At 44.1% G+C, this 18,808-nt stretch overlaps 2 protein-coding genes across 5 annotated transcripts in view; one reads left to right on the top strand and one right to left on the bottom strand.

The window, feature by feature from the left end:
- Positions 1–7,575: 7,575 nt before the first annotated feature.
- TAF8 (TATA-box binding protein associated factor 8) lies at positions 7,576–17,061 on the bottom strand. 4 transcript variants are annotated; one of them, XM_035121860.3, is made up of 8 exons: positions 16,917–17,061; positions 15,722–15,878; positions 14,112–14,210; positions 13,476–13,538; positions 12,240–12,364; positions 11,812–11,959; positions 11,189–11,331; positions 7,576–10,542 (listed from the first exon to the last, which is right to left on the bottom strand). In XM_035121860.3, the coding sequence occupies exons 1-8, from the start codon at positions 16,983–16,985 to the stop codon at positions 10,399–10,401; spliced, it is 948 nt and encodes a 315-aa protein (XP_034977751.2). In that variant the 5' UTR covers positions 16,986–17,061; the 3' UTR covers positions 7,576–10,398. The 4 variants fall into 4 exon arrangements, with proteins under 4 accessions (XP_034977751.2, XP_088530379.1, XP_034977750.2 ...); XM_088674253.1 differs by having other exon boundaries at positions 11,198–11,331; XM_035121859.3 differs by having other exon boundaries at positions 15,722–15,881; positions 16,917–17,000.
- Positions 16,799–18,808, top strand: part of CCND3 (cyclin D3) — an 80,344-nt gene continuing 78,334 nt past the window's right edge. Inside the window, exon 1 of the mRNA XM_035121863.3 lies at positions 16,799–17,053. The gene's annotated coding sequence lies outside the window, so the exon portion shown is untranslated. The remainder of the gene's footprint in view (positions 17,054–18,808) is intronic.

The raw sequence follows: 18,808 nt of genomic DNA, 5'->3' as shown, positions 1-18,808 counted from the left end.
TGTGGAACCTGCACACCTGCACTCTAGAGAAGGTAGGATCACAGCAAAACACATATACTGAACTTTTAAAAAATAGTAATTAATCATAATGAAGTCGGTAAGAAGTAACCCCTAATGCTTTGGATTCAGATTTGGTTGGGATTAAGCCATACAGTACTGTGTTATTTTATCTATCTAGATTCACAATGTAGTGAAGTGTGTATTTTTACTGAGTGCCCAATTGCCTTGCTTGCTACATTTTTTATGAAAAACACAACTAGGTCGAAGTATTCTGCAGATGATGTTGTATGCAGTCCACACCCCTTCCCACCAACATCCCCCCATGGACTGGATCTGTGCTGAATTTGTTCCTTGCAGAAAGGGTTTGATTCCTTGAACCTGTAAAATACTGGGCTTCTTCCACTGGGGCTTCTTTTTCCATAAGGAACCCTTGTATTCCTTCAACCAGTCATAATGTGCAACCAGTTCGGGATAGAAACCATACCCCTTACTACCAACTTCCATGGTGTGATCGGAAGGGTGATAGATGGCTTGTCATATTTCACTAGCTGCCCCTATCTCAGTAAACTTGGGCCACTAATATATGTTGCAAAGGTCTTATGTTGCTACCATGCACTTAGAACTCTCCATAGATGAAAAAGTAGATCTCAGTCATATACATAATAATTTCATGACAGTGAAATGATGAAGCATTACACCAAACATGGTAACATTTCAGTATGCCTACAGAGTTGAGATCTTGGCCAGCTATATCATGAGACTGGTATTCGACAGTTTGTTAAATAAGTACTTTGCATTTCAAGGCATGTTCACTTAGTGACTTTTTTCTTTTTCAGAACTGTTAAAAAGCTAGTGATTAGCTAGACTCGGAGCCAGGGGTGGTGGAGCTGAGCTGAAGCAGCGAGATAAAGGGCCATAGTTCAATGACAAAAAGACTTGCTTTACATGCAGATTAATTCCAGGTTTGACCTCCGTCATCTTGAGAGAAAAACGGGATCAGGGACTGGAAATAGCATTCTGCCTGTGATGCTGTGAGCCAGTGTAGACCAACCTTCCCCAACCTGATACCCTCCAGATGTTTTGAACTTCTACTCCCACCAGCTCCACCAGCATGGACAGTGGATTATGGGAGTTGTAATCCAAAACATCTGGAGAGCACCAGGTTAGAGAAGGAATATAGTGAACTGCCTTATCGTGAGTCAGACTCTTTCTTTAGATTTATTTCAGCTTTAAACTCATATACACATAAAATAAAATAATAACTAAAGCACCATCTGCTGGTTAAAACCAAAACAAGAACAAAATTGAAAAGTATACTTGGGTGCTAGCTTGCTTTACTTATTGCTGAGAATCTGATGAAATTATGCCAGTTCCATAAGCAAACCAGTGCCAGAATTCTTAGATGAGATATTCCGTTACGGGTCAAGTTCACACATAAATGGCTTCTACTCAATTGTTCCCTTCTCCGCATACATTAGCAAGAATGTGCAGATAGTCCAATATAGAAAAACACACGGTACCTAGTCACCTGGGGGCCTAAAAAATTCAAATATTTTTCCTTAACAAGTTTTTACTCCCCTACATAAGACTGCAGTTGTTACTGGGATGCCAGTGGCTTCAGAAAGCAGCACCAAGATCTGCTGTGTGTACAGAGACTACCAGCTTATGTGGAACTCTATCAGAGGTGGGCAACCTTTGCCTCTCCAGATGTTGCTGAACTACAACTCCCATCATCCCTGGCCATTGGCCATGCTTTTGGGGGCTGATGGAAGCTGCACTACAGCAACTTCTGGAGAGTCAAAGTTTCTCCACTCATGGACCACAGGAACATCCAACACCACAAATGATCATAAGGAAGGAAAACAACCACTGTGAAACTCTCTCATATTCTCTTTCTTCACTTGGAACCCCCTCAAGTATAACCAATACAAAATAGACACTTGCGCCCAGGGCTCATTGAAGTGATGAAACTCGGGGTGAGGGTGGAGGTAAAACCATATAACTTAGTCACCTAGAAGCCTAACAATTTCAAATACAGTGGTACCTCGGTTTAAGTACACAATTGGTTCCGGAAGTCTGTACCTAACCTGAAGAGTACTTAACCTGAAGCGAATTTTCCCATTGAAAGTAATGGAAAGTGGATTAATCCGTTCCAGACGGGTCCGCAGAGTACTTAACTTGAAGTGTACTTAACCTGAAGCTAACTTTCCCATTGAAAGTAATGGTAAGTGGATTAATCTGTTCCAGACAGGTCCGCGGAGTACTCAACCTGAAGCATACTTAACCCGAAGTATGAGTGTAATTGGTTTCGGAAGTCTGTACTTAACCTGAAGCGTACGTAACCTGAAGCGAACTTTCCCATTGAAAGTAATGGAAAGTGGATTAATCTGTTCCAGACAGGTCCGTGGAGTACTTAAACTGAAAATACTCAAACCGAGGCGTACTTAAACCAAGGTATGACTGTAGACACAACGAGGTATGACTGTAGACACAACGGGGTATGACTTGCTTTACAATAAATATAGGGCTAAAAATATAATAATTACAGATAATATAAAATTAGGAAAAACAATATGATAAAAGCTTTCAGGATTCATGTAACAGTCCATTTCGCCTCTTATAGGACAGAACAGAATTTAAAAATCTTGCCACTTGCAAGGTTACAAACGAGTCAGTGTCTTGCAGTAATAGGATGAGATGAGTCTCTACTGGAAGTCCAGAGGATTTTTGGACTAATGGTCTTAGTAGGTTTATCCGGACAGCACTATACATAGGACAAGTAAAAACTAGATGCTGAAGGGATTCCGTCAACTGGTAATCACAGGAACATAGAACTGAGACTCGGCCCTTAGAGAATCTGTGAAGAAGGACGTTGGAGGGGAAAGCATTGAACCTCGCTTTAATAAACGCAAAACAATGGCTGGCAATAGAGAGGGATGATAAATCAGCTGGAACATGCTGTGCGGGAGTAACACCCATGTGCCGAGGTGAACATACCCTCCCGCCCAACATAAGATTACGTTGCAACTCTGTATCATCCAATCTCTGATTGATAATTTTTTTAGCTGTGGTAAGATCAAAATTTAAAGATTCTAGGGAGGAGATTCCAAAAAGAAAAAGCTTGGCATGGATCTTGCTGGCCCAGGGACTGGTGAATTCGTCACACCATAAACATTGGGCTAGATAATAATTTGGTAATCTGTGCCAGAGTGTTAGCCAGTAATTGAAAACCCATTTCCACAGAAGTGTCTCTAGCAAGGGGGTCTTCAGTTCCAGACGTATTTGCTCACACATGAGGGAAGTTTCAAAAGACGGCATAAAAATTGATTTTGGAGGGTCTCAAGAGGGGCAAAATTTGCCAAGGCAGCCCAAAGTGGTGCAGCATATGCGAGTAAGTCAGACTCACTGGTTCATCTAATTCAGTATTGCCACTCAACACTGACTGGCAGCAGCTCTGACTGGCAGCAACACTGACCAGCAGGATTTCAGACAGGGCATTCCCAGCCCTACCTGGAGATGATGTTGAAGACTGAACCTGGAACCTTTCACATGTAAGGTTGTTCCATTGAGCTACAGACTTTCCATCAACTACTATAGACACTTGGACTAGTTGGTAGCTTCATATATCCATGTGCCCCTGGGATTAACCTCAGCTGTAGCAGCTTTAAGGTGCTGGGTGGAAGGGAGACCTCCAAAGAAAGTGCAGGACTGCTAAAAAGCAATGCACTGTCCGTGTTTTGGTGCATGCATTAAGAGGCAATGAAAGAGAGGAAAGGATTGTGAAATTGTATTTGTCTATAAATTTCCTTCTGGATAATTTTCAAGTATGCAAATAGCCTCATTTGGTTGCCAAGGGTTTCAGCTAAAGGCAAGCCAAATGTTCACAAGTCTCAGTTCAGCAAACTCACAAAAACTTAAACAAGCCCAGTCCATGATCATATAACTTGCCTGTACTTTGACCATTAAGGGTGTTCCCATTACTGCCTGCATGAGGGATTTTTTCAGTGCCTTTCAAAGCTGTTTTTCTCCCTGCCCAGCTGTTCACATCTGCAAATTCTGTTTGTTCCTGATTGTCTACATGCCAGGGGGCATTGACAGAATGTCTTTTCCTCTGTGCCATGGAGTTCACACTTTGACTAGAGAGGGCTGAAGAACTCCAGTCAGTGTGAAGCTGGTTTGAGAAACAATGTATCCTGTTGTACCATACAACGAAGTAAAGAATACATACCCATTTTGGCTTATGTCTTGTGAACACAGACTAAAAACCAGAGCTGGAAACAGTGAGTGTACGTTAAATGGAAATGTGATCGCAGCCTTACGTTTGCTGAAGCATTTTATCAGTGTCCGCTATAATTTATTAGTCATCTTGAGTCAGCCAACATCCACTCTCCATGGCCACATATCTAGCATACTTACCTGTATGACATACTTACCAGTGGAAGTGATGATATTCCAGCTGAACTATTTAAAATTTTAAAAGATGACGCTGTTAAGGTGCTACACCCAATATGCCAGCAAGTTTGGAAAACTCAGCAATGGCCAGAGGATTGGAGAAGATCAGTCTACATCCCAATTCCAAAGAAGGGCAGTGCCAAAGAATGCTCCAACTACCGCACAATTGCGCTCATTTCACACGCTAGCAAGGTTATGCTTAAAATTCTACAAGGCAGGCTTAGGCAGTATGTGGACCGAGAACTCCCAGAAGTGCAAGCTGGATTTCGAAAGGGCAGAGGAACCAGAGATCAAATAGCAAACATGCGCTGGATTATGGAGAAAGCTAGAGAGTTCCAGAAAAACGTCTACTTCTGCTTCATTGACTATGCAAAAGCCTTTGACTGTGTCGACCACAGCAAACTATGGCAAGTTCTTAAAGAAATGGGAGTGCCTGATCACCTCATCTGTCTCCTGAGAAATCTCTATGTGGGACAAGAAGCTACAGTTAGAACTGGATATGGAACAACTGATTGGTTCAAAATTGGGAAAGGAGTACGACAAGGTTGTATATTGTCTCCCTGCTTATTTAACTTATATGCAGAATTCATCATGCGAAAGGCTGGACTAGATGAATCCCAAGCCGGAATTAAGATTGCCGGAAGAAATATCAACAACCTCAGATATGCAGATGACACAACCTTGATGGCAGAAAGCGAGGAGGAATTAAAGAACCTTTTAATGAGGGTGAAAGAGGAGAGCGCAAAATATGGTCTGAAGCTCAACATCAAAAAAACCAAGATCATGGCCACTGGTCCCATCACCTCCTGGCAAATAGAAGGGGAAGAAATGGAGGCAGTGAGAGATTTTACTTTCTTGGGCTCCTTGATCACTGCAGATGGTGACAGCAGTCACGAAATTAAAAGACGCCTGCTTCTTGGGAGAAAAGCAATGACAAACCTAGACAGCATCTTAAAAAGCAGAGACATCACTTTGCCGACAAAGGTCCGTATAGTTAAAGCTATGGTTTTCCCAGTAGTGATGTATGGAAGTGAGAGCTGGACCATAAAGAAGGCTGATCGTCGAAGAATTGATGCTTTTGAATTATGGTGCTGGAGGAGACTCTTGAGAGTCCCATGGACTGCTAGAAGATCAAACCTATCTATTCTTAAGGAAATCAGCCCTGAGTGCTCCCTGGAAGGACAGATCGTGAAGCTGAGGCTCCAATACTTTGGCCACCTCATGAGAAGAGAAGAATCCTTGGAAAAGACCCTGATGTTGGGAAAGATTGAGGGCACTAGGAGAAGGGGACGACAGAGGACAAGATGGTTGGACAGTGTTCTCGAAGCTACGAACATGAGTTTGACCAAACTGCGGGAGGCAGTGCAAGACAGGAGTGCCTGGCGTGCTATGGTCCATGGGGTCACGAAGAGTCGGACACGACTAAACGACTAAACAACAACAACCTGTATGACATAGACTGAATGAAAACAAGATTTGGAGCTGGGAGCCATCAGAATATTGATGACACCAAATGCCGAACCAATCTCTCGTTTTCTCACCAGTCACTTTGCTGTTGAGCATTTCCTCTGCAACGCACTTTAGAATTGCAAAGAAACACCCATCCCCTTCTCTGGCTGGAACCAGCCACCATATCACAGAGTTATGGGTATTAATTCATTACAGTACTTTTCATTGAATCAGTGGATTCATGAGCAATTATTCCAAGTTTCAGAAACCGCAGCTTGTCTTTTGAGTAAGACTAGCTATGGTTCTTACCAATGGGGTGGGCCTGCTAATATTGCGGGGTAATTTTAAAACATTCCTGTTCACCAAGAAATTTGATGGCTAAAATAAACTGTTCCAAGAAATCCTTGAAATCAGCTGTGAGGATAATTGGCTTTAAATTTGCTGTTGCATTGTTTTGCTGCTTTGTTGTTCGACACCTTGGGCTCCTTTGGGAGGAAGGCAAGACAGAACTTTAAATAATGAATGATGGTGGTGATGATGAAAATGCCAGGAAAGTCCATTTTCTTACTGCTTCTCAAAATCAAGTGTTACATTGACTATTGAGAAATGAGGATAACCAACAAAATGGTTACATAAATGCAGGGTTATCAGCCTTGAAGCTACTGGTACTCTCTATCTTAGTTGGTCAAGGTCCCAAAGTCATTAACCTTCACCTAGAAGTCAACAGCTCCAATAGAAATGGGTGACGTGAGCTCCACCTTCTCAGACCCTGGGATCACACCTCCTGCTACCAATACATACAGGTGCATGCAGACAAATGTGATTACATTATTTCTATGGCACCATTTCGTTTTGGGCTTACAAGCAGAATCTGCCATCGCTCCTTTTTTCATCTCAAGTTAAGTCAGTCATGACCAGGCATCCCCAAACTTCAGCCCTCCAGATGTTTTGGACTACAATTCCCATCTTCCCCAACCACTGGTCCTGTTAGCTAGGCATCATGGGAATTGTAGGCCAAAACATCTGGAGGGCCGCAGTTTGGGGATGCCTGGTCATGACTAACAACATATTTCAATAGGTCTACTAAACATTATGGCTTAAGTTGGACACAAGCTATTCATTCATATAAGTAAATTCCACTACTTTCAGTGTCAGTAATTTGGGACAACCTAGAACAAAAACACATTTATTTATTTTGCAATAATTAATCTGTTTAGAGTTTAATCTTTAATTGGCTCTATTTGAAGCAAAATATTAGCTGAATAGCCATCATTATTTGATTTTGTATTGTCTTTGTATTGTCATTGTTAAGACAGGTTCTGGAGCTTGTTATTCTGCAACTCAGCTACCTATGAATCTCTTTCCTACTGGACCATTTCAAAGGCTATAACCTGTTATGTCCTCTCCCTACTCTTTGAAGGAGATGCTGCTTTGAAATGCTACACTGATGCTTTCAGGGGGTGGGGGTGGAGCAGGGCAGAATGTACTTTGAAAAAGTACTGACATCAGTCCAGGGCTCAAATATAGATGCTGCTAAACAGGAAAAGTTTAAAAGCCATTGCACTCCTCAATGCTATGGAGAGGTAACAGATGTCTATGAGACATCTATGAGACTCAAGGAGAGTGGACAAACAGCTCCTATGCAAGACCAGTCATATAAAACAAAGGACTCAGTTTGGCTTATGCAGGCACCATTTTATTACGAACTGAAAAAATAAACTATTTTCACTATTTGTGTATATTTAGCTAACATTTTAAATCGCCCAAAAACCTAACCAGTGACCAAAAATATATAAATGTATAAATATACAACTGTCATTATTTACATTTGTACATACAAGTATATCAGCAGGATTGACAGTGAAAGAGTTTTTTGGCCAATGAAAATGAATAACAACAGTTTTCCTCCAAGATCTCCATGGACAGAATAATTTGATATGTGAAAGACTTGTTTTTCCTTTCCTTTCCTTTTTTTGGAATGGCAGGGGAAAGCAATGCAGTTTATCTTAATCTAGAACTTGTGGTCCTCAATGTTTTCGGACTACAACCCCCATCATTCCTCGCCATAAGGCTGACGGAAGTTGGGGGTCCAATATCTGGAGCGCCAGAGTTTGTTCATCCCAGCGATAGAAAGATTGACAGCACCAACAGACAGCAAGTGTTGCACTCGTCAAAATCTGTGAATCCATTTAGGCTCCTAGGCTACACTGAAGGAAAGGGAATGAGATTATCAATAAAAGCTGCTTCTTTCACCAATGGATATTACGGAATAATATTGCTATAATATTGACTTCCAACTCCCGTCATCCCCAGCCAGCATGGCCAGTGGTCAGAGATGGTGGACACTCTAGTCCAACAACAACTAAAAGGACCTAGAGGAAAAGGGATGAATAGCTGATCATCTGGGGCAACTCTACACATTTAAAGGGCACCATGACCTTCTAATGTCTCTTAATGAGCTGGAAGAGCAGTGAGTTATCTGGCAGATCAGCAGAGGAATAAATAGGTGAAGAGGAATTGAAAGGATTTTGTTACCAGGTTACTTAACTGGGTAGATGAAGAGATAGTGCTATTAACCCAGTATTTTCCACAGGTATAAGCAATGCAGAGCAGGTATATACAGAGATTTAGAGAGCAGCTGCTGTAATTTGCGCTTGCACTAGAGAGGTGCGGCAAACTAATTAAGCTCGAGTATTTCCAAATGGGCCCATTGTGAAGCTACAAAGCTATAGCACAATTCTTCTTTTACATGGCATAATTTGCTATTCGTGTTCAGCATCACATTTTGGAAGCCCTTCTTATTAGTGTTGCTGTGGTTAAAGTGGATTGGTGCTAATTTGAATTGTTACTCACCAAACAGAATAGTAAAGTTATCACCAGAGACCAACTAGCACAAACCAACTAGCACAAACCAATTAAGACAAATCTTCCAAACAATTGCTACAGCTAACCAGGATTGCATCCAAACAACTGTTTCAAATCATGTTTTGGAGATTAGTGCTAACCACAGTCTACCTGACTGAGACGTCATGTCAAACTATGGTTAGAGGAAACAAAGAAATAGAGGGAGTTGGCACCTGAGGGGGTAGGACTGAGAGTAAGAACTGGAGCATATTCTCAACTCTCCAAACCATAGGTTGGACAATCAGGACATGACATCTGAACCAGGTTTCTTTAGGCAATCTCAATGTTCTTTATTTCCTTCCAGAAGCAGGTGATGTAAAACTAAATTCCCAAAAGGTAATCAGAAACTTTGAAGAAGAAAAAGTAAGGTGTGGTCTTTTTCTTTTTTCCTTTTCAATCAAATATTTTAGGAAAGTGTACTGATAGGCATTTAATACAAATAGCAGGGACACTTGAAGATGGGGTCAGGGAGTGGATACAATGAATCTACTGCTACATCCCAGGCCTTGCTGACACATGTTGGCCAGGGTGGAAGGTGCTGGGGGAAGAGAGTGGTTTCTCACTTCTCTCTGCTGATGGGAGACTGAAGTAGAGGCAACCATACAGATTCCTAACACACCCACCCACACATCCAGCCATCAACATCAAGCAGGGTGGACATCTTATAAGTGCATTCTGGGTGGCATCTTTTTCCCTGTCTCATAACATGGAGAGAAATACAGCTTTGCCAATGTTACTTGGAGACAAAAGGAAGGGAGAAAAACTGCTGCTGTATTGCCAAGGAGAATATAAATCTAAGACTTTGAGCCAATGTGCAGGCAATAAGATTCTAAACAAAGAGCTCTCATCCAGGTGAAAACAAGATCCACAATCAACATGCACTTGTAAAAAGTAAGTTGTCTTTTGCTGTCAAGCATTGCAGATCTGCTGGGAGGTTTCTCTTCTGGCTCTGCCACCATCAAATTTCTCTGCTCAGCTCTCCCAACAATTCAAACCAGAGATAAGATCAGACCAAACCCTCAGCTCCAAGCACACAGAGACTTTAGAAATTGTGTGGTTCTGAACAGTCTCGTCTTTCGCAAAGGCACAATAGTGAATGTCCAGCTGGTGCCCTTGGCTACCCCTCGTCCAAACACATCATATTTAGCAAGGTGATGTGGCATGAATCCCAGGATGAGTAGCACATATGAAAGGCAAGCAGATAGAAGATGAGGGATGACTCTCCTTCTGAAGTTCCAGGAGACCTGGCAAAATACGAGGGAGTATTTTGCATTTCCTGCTAATCTGTCTGCAGTCCTCAAAAAAAGAAGGTACACTTGAGGATGGCAAGAGATGCTGTAGGTACTGCAAGGTGCAGCATGCTCTTCCCTGGAAGAGACAGATAGATTTCCATGTTTCTAGGTGAGCATTTCAGACTTCACCTTGTTATATAACAAACTGTTGGGGAGAAAAGGACCTGAACCAGAGAGACTGCTTTTCCATTTGGCCCTCAACCAGCAGCATCTTTCTGCCTTTCCCATGCCTCTCAGCAGTTGCAAGGACCACAGGAGGTCCAAAATCTTTCTCCTATCCTACCCATCATCTTGCCACAGTTCACTTCTTCCTGCGGATTTTGGGCTTCTTCACTGGGCGAAGATAGGGATTGTCTATCAAGTTCTCATCTCCATTCCGGCTGCCGGAAAGCGAGGTGTTCTGCTGTAGTACCGATGCATTCTCCTTCTCAGCTCCTGGGTCATCCTGGCAGGTAAGACAAGATGTGAACAATGTCAGGGTCTCGGCTGGCAAATCAGCACACCCAAGAACAAGCAAGGCAGAAAGCAACAAGGACATGCAGGAGACAAACCAGCGAGCAATCAACACTGGCACACAGAAGAGTTGAGTGCCCTCTGCTGGGAGGCAACAAAAATGTGTTATGGAATTAAAAATAAATTTTCCTAAACTTTGAAGCTTCAGGCATTAACCCGAACAAGGGATCACAGTGAGGGTTCGGGGCAAGGGGATACATGCACCACCCCACTATATTTATCCCATCCACATTCTGTTCCTATCACCAACGATGAGCAACTGAATTGGGGTGAGGCATTGGCCTAATTGCTCCAGCAACAAGGACATAGCTCCTTTTCTCCCCATACCACCCCTTGCAAAGTTTCACAGCCTTCTATGGATGTGAACATTTCCTGAGAAGGGAGTGCATTTCACAGGAGGAGCCACTTGCCTTCTGCCCCAAGCATATTCTGCAGCCAGAACTATGTACATAAAATGCATTTGCCCAACAAATTCCACTTGCAACATCTCGTTTGCACTTAAGTGACCGTTTAATACAGTGTTTCCAGGAATCTGGAGCCAATGTCACGCTGAATTGGACCGAGTCTCTAGGCTCTACCGTGCTCACGTGCAAGGGGAGGTTCTCTGTGTCAGTCTGATCATCTTGTTCGGATGAATCCGTCTCCTCCATCTGCTGCATCTCCAATTCAGAAGGAAGCAGAGCTGTCAGGTAGGGTATTGAAAAAGGCCTGGCAGCTATCACTGGGGATAAAGAAGGAAGAAGACATGATCTCAGATACTGAGATCCATCTCTCAGGTGTCCGGCCTAAAAGGTTGGAAGTGAGAGAAAACTCAAAGAAAGCCATGGACTATTGAGATTTATTTCCTACTATGCAAGCTTTCAAGGTTAAGGAAAAAGTTATACCGTAAACCTGTCACCGCCAGCAGCCTACAAGTAAAGAAGTCACCATCTGTGATAGCTATGTAGAAGTTTATGGCAAAGTTACAACAATGTCACACTGCATATTTGTGATTTGCCTTATCGCAGCTCATTTGAGTAGGGTTCATTTACAATATAGGACAGCCCAAAGGCCAATCTGGTGCCCTTGAGATGTTTTGGACCACAATGTCCCTGCTGGCTCTCCAATACGGTATATCTGGAGGGGGCTAGGTGGATGAAGGCTGCGCTAGGCACACGGCATCTTACTTGAAACAATGTGCCCTGCCACTGGATTGTCTTACAAGGGAAAGTGCTGACATCATCCTTGAAAAGACTTTGTGTCTCTCCTGTCTTTGCCATGAAGCGTGTCAGAGCTCTTTCAACATCCCGTCTCTGGGAAGCAGCCTTTTCCCGCAGGATCTGATAATCCGACACAGGCTCCCGGTACGTCTGTAAGGCAAAGAGAGGGAGGCGACAATGACTATACACAGACTTTGAATCTGAATTGCTTAGAGTCACTGGGGGCAATCCAGCCATTCCTGCGCAGTTAAGTTCACATCTATCCAGTAGACAACCAAATCCTCTTAATTAGAACCATTTTGAGAAATAACGGAAAAGGAATAGCTCAGTGGACTTAAAACACTGGTCATCCCAAAAGGCTAAAAGTGTCTCACAACAACTTGTCTACCATCTCTGGTCAGTTTTTTTTAAGCAAGGCAGACCTACTTACTGGTGTCTTGATGTAAGTGTGAGGATCCGGAAACTCTGGAAAGTGACCAGGGATGTGGGACGGGTGAGGCTTGTTCTGTCCAGCCGTCAGGGCTTTTGGAGTCACCGGCTGATTTGTTACAGGTGCTGCAATTGGAAAGAGAATTTTGGTCATGGCAGCCTCTGCCTCAGTGGTATCAGCCCAGCTTAAGAGGGAGGCAATCTCTGCTTAGCTTAGCACAACCGATATAACAAATCTATTTAGGCCAGAGCTGGGCAAACTTTTTCCTGCCAATGCCTGCACTCCTCAGGCAGGAATGGGCAACTTCAGGCCTGGAGCCCTCCAAGTTTGTATAGGAGGCCCTTGGGACTTAGTCCAGGTCATAAACACTCTGCTCAAACCACACCCCTCATTGGCTCAGCTCTGCACCCTCCTCAAGTGCTTTTGCCTGGCTGGATTGCGTCCTTGAGCTGCAAGAATGCCTCTTGCTAGCCTGGATGGAATACGGAGAGATGTGTGAAGTGTTTGTGTATGTAGAAACCTCTGGCATCTGCGTGCCTGGAATGCAGCCTACTGAACAAAGGTAAGAGTGACATCAATTGCTTCCCTCACTTTTGGTCTCTGGCCCTTAAAGCCTTAAACATTTCACTGAAACCAAACGCTTGTGCCTATATAGCACTGCACCCAAAATTTCACTTCAGTCACTGGAACACTGTTTCAGTATATATTTACCTACAGACATGGCATAACTCAAAAATATTAAGACTCTGCAAAAGTAGGAACAAGCCTTGGGTTACTTTGTTTTCATTCAAGGCCCAAGTCACACGCAACACATTTATTTAGAATCGAGTCCCACATATTTCAACCTACTCCCCAGCTAAGTGTGCTTAAAATTGCTTAGATGTGCTTCTTAAGAAATATTTAATGAAATAGTGATCACGCAATAGCTTCAGCAGCCATGCAACATACAATTGGCAGAATACTAAATAAAGCTGAATTTCTGTCTGTGATAAAAGCCAACAAGAATATATTAAAGGGATCCACAGAGCCGAAATTGAAAAATAGTGAACTGCTTCTCCAACTGAATGAGTCTGTTGCAGAAACCACTCCTTCCCCTGCTGAGAATATGGCATACGAAAAAGATATTGGCCCAACATAATTCCAAAGCAACAGAGCACATGTCCCAATTCCTGGGCCAAAGTTGCTTTTAGGAAGTTAACTATGAATGAAATAAAATGCATGCAAGAGCTCACATACGGGCAGTGATCACCATCCGCTGGGACCGTTTGGCGTATGCAGGGAGCGTTTCCACATTAAAGCCTGAAACAGAAGAAAGCAAAGAAGCCTAAAACAAAAGAAAGGAGAAGTCATTCTAGCAAGCCAATCCACAGTGCGATCTTAACTCATCCACCACTGAAGCCCTGGCACTATGGCTACACTATGTAGGGAGAGAGGTATTAATTAATTCACCAGCATTTGCTCTCCCTTCTCTGATTCTAGAGGGATCCAGACAGAATAGCAGGTAGGTTTACTTGAATATATATTCAAATAAATGTATGAGTGCCTAAAACACTGAATGGGCTGAATGGAGGTACGCAATCCAGAGTAAGGAGGAAGATCGAGGTGGTGGATAGATTGAACTTTCCTCTGCACAAAGAGGTGACATGGAGCTTCAATAGCAGGAAAAGGGGTTGGCCAGTAGGACTCTGGTATCCTTCCCAAAGATTCCCAAAGGATGGCAACCCATCTTTCATGCTCAATGGATCAAGCATCCAATCAATGGTATATCCACTGTAGGAGTAGTAGCTGTATCTACTCAATGACTACACTTACACAATCCCTTCTGACCTCTCTGCAACCGACATGCCTGTACCGTGCAATCCTGACACTCACCCATTTCAACTAAGGTGACGACAATATCTGAAAGGGTCGGCTGAGTCCTCGCAGTATGTTCACAGAAAGATTTGGCACTCCTCCCAATTTCTGAAATGTCTGGCAAAGCAAAAATCACCACAGAACTGAGAGTCAAGATATACCATCACATGCTCACCTTAGCACTATTCTGAATTTAGGGGAGCTGAATCTCTAGAGACCATCATCCATCCCTAGCATTTAGACTGCAGAGGAAGTGGGGGGAATAGAAACCCAGGATTCTACTGTGGAGTGCTCAGCATTTTTTAGGAAATGAATCCTTTCCCGCCAAGAAAATAGTAAGGAATATATAAAACAAGAATTGGCAATGGTGTGTGTGTGTCATATTATAGGTTTTAAGAACAGGAGTTAAGAGAGGTCAAGATATCTGATGCCATTTCCTACTTGCCACCACCAAACAAACAGGAATGTGGAAAAAATACATGAAACTTGGACACCTACATGAAAGCAAAGCAACACCGTGTGTTCCTGTTCCAAACAGCTTATGTTTCCCAGTGGCCTGTCAGGCAAATCAAGATCACAGTTCTCCTACTTTGCTACCGTATATTCCGGCACATAAGACGACTTTTCAACCCAGGAAATTCTTTTCAAAAGTTGGGGGGTCGTCTTATACGCCAGGTATAAGATCTGCGGTTCCCGCATACAGTGAGGGGAGCTCAAAAACCACCACGGCCGCATCCCTGCCGTATGCGGTAACCGTGTAAGCGGCTGCCGCTTTCTTTCCGTGCATGGAAAGTAAGTGGCAGCCTCTTTCTCTCTCCCCCCCCCCATTTGCCTCGGTGCGTGGAACAATAGAGTACGAGTGGAGCTGGCTATGGGCTGTGCTCCCTCCCCCTTCTCCCTCTCCCCACATCTCCTCCCCTCCCTTCCCACCTCCCCTTATTCCCCACGTCTTCTTCTTCTGCAAGAGCTAACTGCAGTTTTTATGCTTCAGCTCCTTCCCTCCCTCCAAATGAAATCTACAATAGTTCAAAATGCTACCGTAGTTCTTAGCTTGCCTCCAAGTAAGTGCATTTAAACATCTGTGCATTTAAGCACTGTTGTCTCTCTTCTGGCTTCGTTTACCGGTATTTAAAAAGCAGGGAGAGTAAGAGATAAAGAAAAATTTTATTTGGTGTGTGTTGGAAGTTTGGGATATACTTGTTACGGTGAGTATATCCCAAACTTTTTATTCTGACTGGAAAAGTAGGGGGTCGTCTTAATACACCCAGTCGCCTTATACGCCGGCATATACGATAAATAATGTCAAGCAATCGCCAAAGGGCTTTAGTTGCTCAAAACAGAGTTTTGGCAGTGAAACTGGTATGCAGGGTCATGCTGTCTACTTGATGGCAAGCATGTCAAATGGCAGCTCCAAAACTGTCACAGCACCACACAGAAGGTGAAAGTGCTGCCAAACATTTCCCTTTCAAGCCACTCCTGAAGAAGCAGAGCCCTCATTTTGGTCAGCTCCTCCTGCAGAAATTGCAAATGCCTGTGTCTGTTATTGTCATTGGTTGGGAGGGTTAAGACTAATGTGCCTAATACTAGCAGTGGAGGTTTCTCAGTATTACACAGTTGGGGATACTCACAGCTCTGGAGCATCTCTGTCATGGTTTCCACAGCAGCCTTCTCAGAGCTCTCAAACCCAGCCTCTGTCAGCAATGAACTAACCACCACTTGAAGGGTCCTCCTTCGAGCCAAATAGTAGTTATCTGCCGGGGTTGAAGAGTGTTTGCCACCTGACCGCTGCTGGAAACGAACCCAACCAAGAAGGATGTGATTAGTAAAGGGAGCACATAAATAAGGAGCAGCAGAAGTTGTCAACAACGCAACTTAGGGTGGAATTCAACACTGGGTTCCATTTGCACAAGTGTATCAGTTTGCCAAATGGAATGATCCTCCCTCCACTGTTCTGGGGGTTCCCCTGACTGCTTCTCAAGCCAATTTCGGGAGCACCGGGGGGGGGGAGAGAAGACCCACTGTGCAAGTAGAAGCCCTTGCACTTCCACTAACCGCGTTCGTTATGAGAATCCCACCCTGTTACTGCTAAACATGACTCAAAGGGGTCCTTCTCCCAAAGTCCAACATGTGCTCTCATGTCCCACTTCTGACAGTGCTCTTTCTACTTCCCAAGTGTGCAAAATTAGCATGGAATTAGTCTCATGCTTACTCATGAGAACAGATGTGCAAAAGCAACATCCCTGATTTCTCCAGTTAAAGAGGATCTCAAGCAGCAGCTTTCAGAATTGCCTTTCCCTTCCACCAGAGACCCCCACCTTGGGCAGATGTGTTGCGTCAGGGGGACATAATACTGGGTGGGCAAGATGAAGTAATGGCCTGGTTCAGTATAAGGCAGCTTCCGGAAAGGGGAAGGGAGATACGCGTGTGTTCAGACGTGACCTCAAGATTCGTGCACAATTCTCGCGATCTTAGAAAGCGGTGTTTTTGCGCGCATGTTTTGGGTGCCACCTGCTTGCAACGTTATCTGGCTTTCTGCAAGCGCAGAATCGCTGAAGAGGGAATGGAAAGGCGCTGCACCCGAAACCCAGAGCGGTTTGAAGGTGATCGGCACCCGCCGTGGCCAATCACAAGCAACGGCGCCCCGCAAATCAAGAGGCGCCCGCTCGTGCGCCCGCCTTCCACCCAGAACCTCCCCCTTCCTCGGTGTCCTGACGCCGCCCCGCGCTCTCCCGAGAGCCTGCGGCGGGCACCTGGTGACCACAAAGCGGGCCCGCAGGTGGGTCGTGCCCTCTCCCCCAAAGGGCTCCGGAGCCCCAGCCTTACCGTGCCCGAGCTACTAGAGCTGCCGGTCCCCGTGTCCGCCATCTTGGATCCATGGGAGGATGCGCGCATGCGCCGCTACGAACAGCATGGTGGGAGTTGTAGTTCGTGGCGAGGCGGCACGGTGGCGCTCCCTTCAGGTATTACTATTAATCGAGAGGGTTAAGGGGTGGTCCAGCAGGCGTCCCCGCAGGTAGCGGTTATAGTTGCCCTGTCAGAGAAATTGGGAAGGGGGGCACAGGCAAGAAGGGCCCCAGGCAGCTGTAAGCAACCCAAGCAGCGAGATGAAGCAAAACTATCCCATGAGGGATCATGTCTGGCTTGCTGGAACTCTGATCAGGGCCAATATAGATTGCAACATTTCGTTGCAGGTCCTGCCTGCTAATGGCTATTAGCCAATATAGCTAAATGGAATGCCCAAGTTCAAAGGGTGTGTATGATGAAGTATCTGTTGCAAGAGGTGCTGTGAGGAGGCAAATGTCAAGAGAGGGCTACTGCTTTCATAGCATAGTTTTCCACAAATCATCTTCTTTGCCACTGTGGGATACAAATGTACTGTGTTCACTTGTGTTTTTATAATTTTTTATTTACTGAGAGCCCGAGGCAAAAACTTTAGGAGACAATAAACATGCAATTAATCTCTTCTGTAGTGTCTAAACTAATTTGTTTCATGAGTGATAATTTCATTGTTGGTGCCCTTTCTACACATGTTGAGGTATTAGTTATTCAATATATTATGCATCCTTTAGTTCTACAAATGAATTATGAAGATTCCTCATAACTACATACTAGTTATACAGCAGAAATCACTGCAATTATATGTATGAACAAGAACAATGGTATCCCCCAAAAATCGCCTTTTTATGAACTGTTGACAATATGCATTTAAGTCTCCCCAATATAAATGTTTAGTTTTGTTGGGTTTTGCCTGTAGTTATTTAAATATACTTTAGCAAGGGTGTGGAGGGATGCAGCAGAGTTTGCCTCATGGTGTACTTTGTTATACTGTCTGAAAAGACCTGCTCTGTGTACAGCTGTACCCATACTTTCCTCTGTGTGTCTAGGAGAAGGTTGTAGCTCAGCGATAAAGCATCTCCTTTGCATGCAGAGGGTCCCAAGTTCAAGCCCTGGAATCTCCAGGTATGGCTGGGAGAGTCCTGTGCCTAAAACCAGTCAGCGTAGACTAGCCATGGGGAACTTCTGTGGACAATACTGAGCTAGATTTACCAATAGTCTAAGGCAGCATAAGGCAGCTTTCTATGTTCGGAAACACAGAAATGTAGGTTCCCAAATGCAGAAGAAGAGCAAGGTTACTGAATGTGTGGAAGAAAGCCCTCCACATGTATAGTTGTCTGAGCAGGGGTCTTTTCAGCACTGCAGTGAATGTGTGTATATCAGCCTGCCACTACACTGCTGCCTACCTCTCATGACCATTAAAATGTCTGACTGGGGCTGAGCACCTTTATAGGGTGATCCAAGGCAAAGGTGGACATGGTTCCTGTACTTTTAATAGTTGCACAGAACAGAGAATTTTGGTATGTGCGGCTTTTAACATGGGGGTGAGATACTAGCTGCACTTCCATAAATTTTCTTTTCTGCACAACTTTATGCATGGAAACAGCAGTTTAAAGAACTGAGCAGAAGGGCTCACGGGTGACAGCAGAAAGGGAAGAATCATAACTTGGTGGAGAGAACATGCTTTGCATGCAAAAGGTCCCAGGCTCAAAACCTGGCATCTGTAGTAGGGCTGGGAAAGATTCCTGCCTGAAACCCATAAGCATAGCTGCCAAGTTTTCCCTTTTCTCGCGAGGAAGCCTATTCAGCATAAGGGAAAATCCCTTTAAAAAAGGGATAACTTGGCAGCTATGCCCATAAGAGCTGCTGCCAATCAGTCG

Source organism: Zootoca vivipara, chromosome 7, assembly GCF_965207765.1.
Source record: "Zootoca vivipara chromosome 7, rZooViv2.hap1.1, whole genome shotgun sequence".
Taxonomy (NCBI): domain Eukaryota; kingdom Metazoa; phylum Chordata; class Lepidosauria; order Squamata; family Lacertidae; genus Zootoca; species Zootoca vivipara.
The sequence above is the reverse complement of the archived record's forward strand: the minus strand, read 5'-3'. Positions and strand labels throughout refer to the sequence as shown.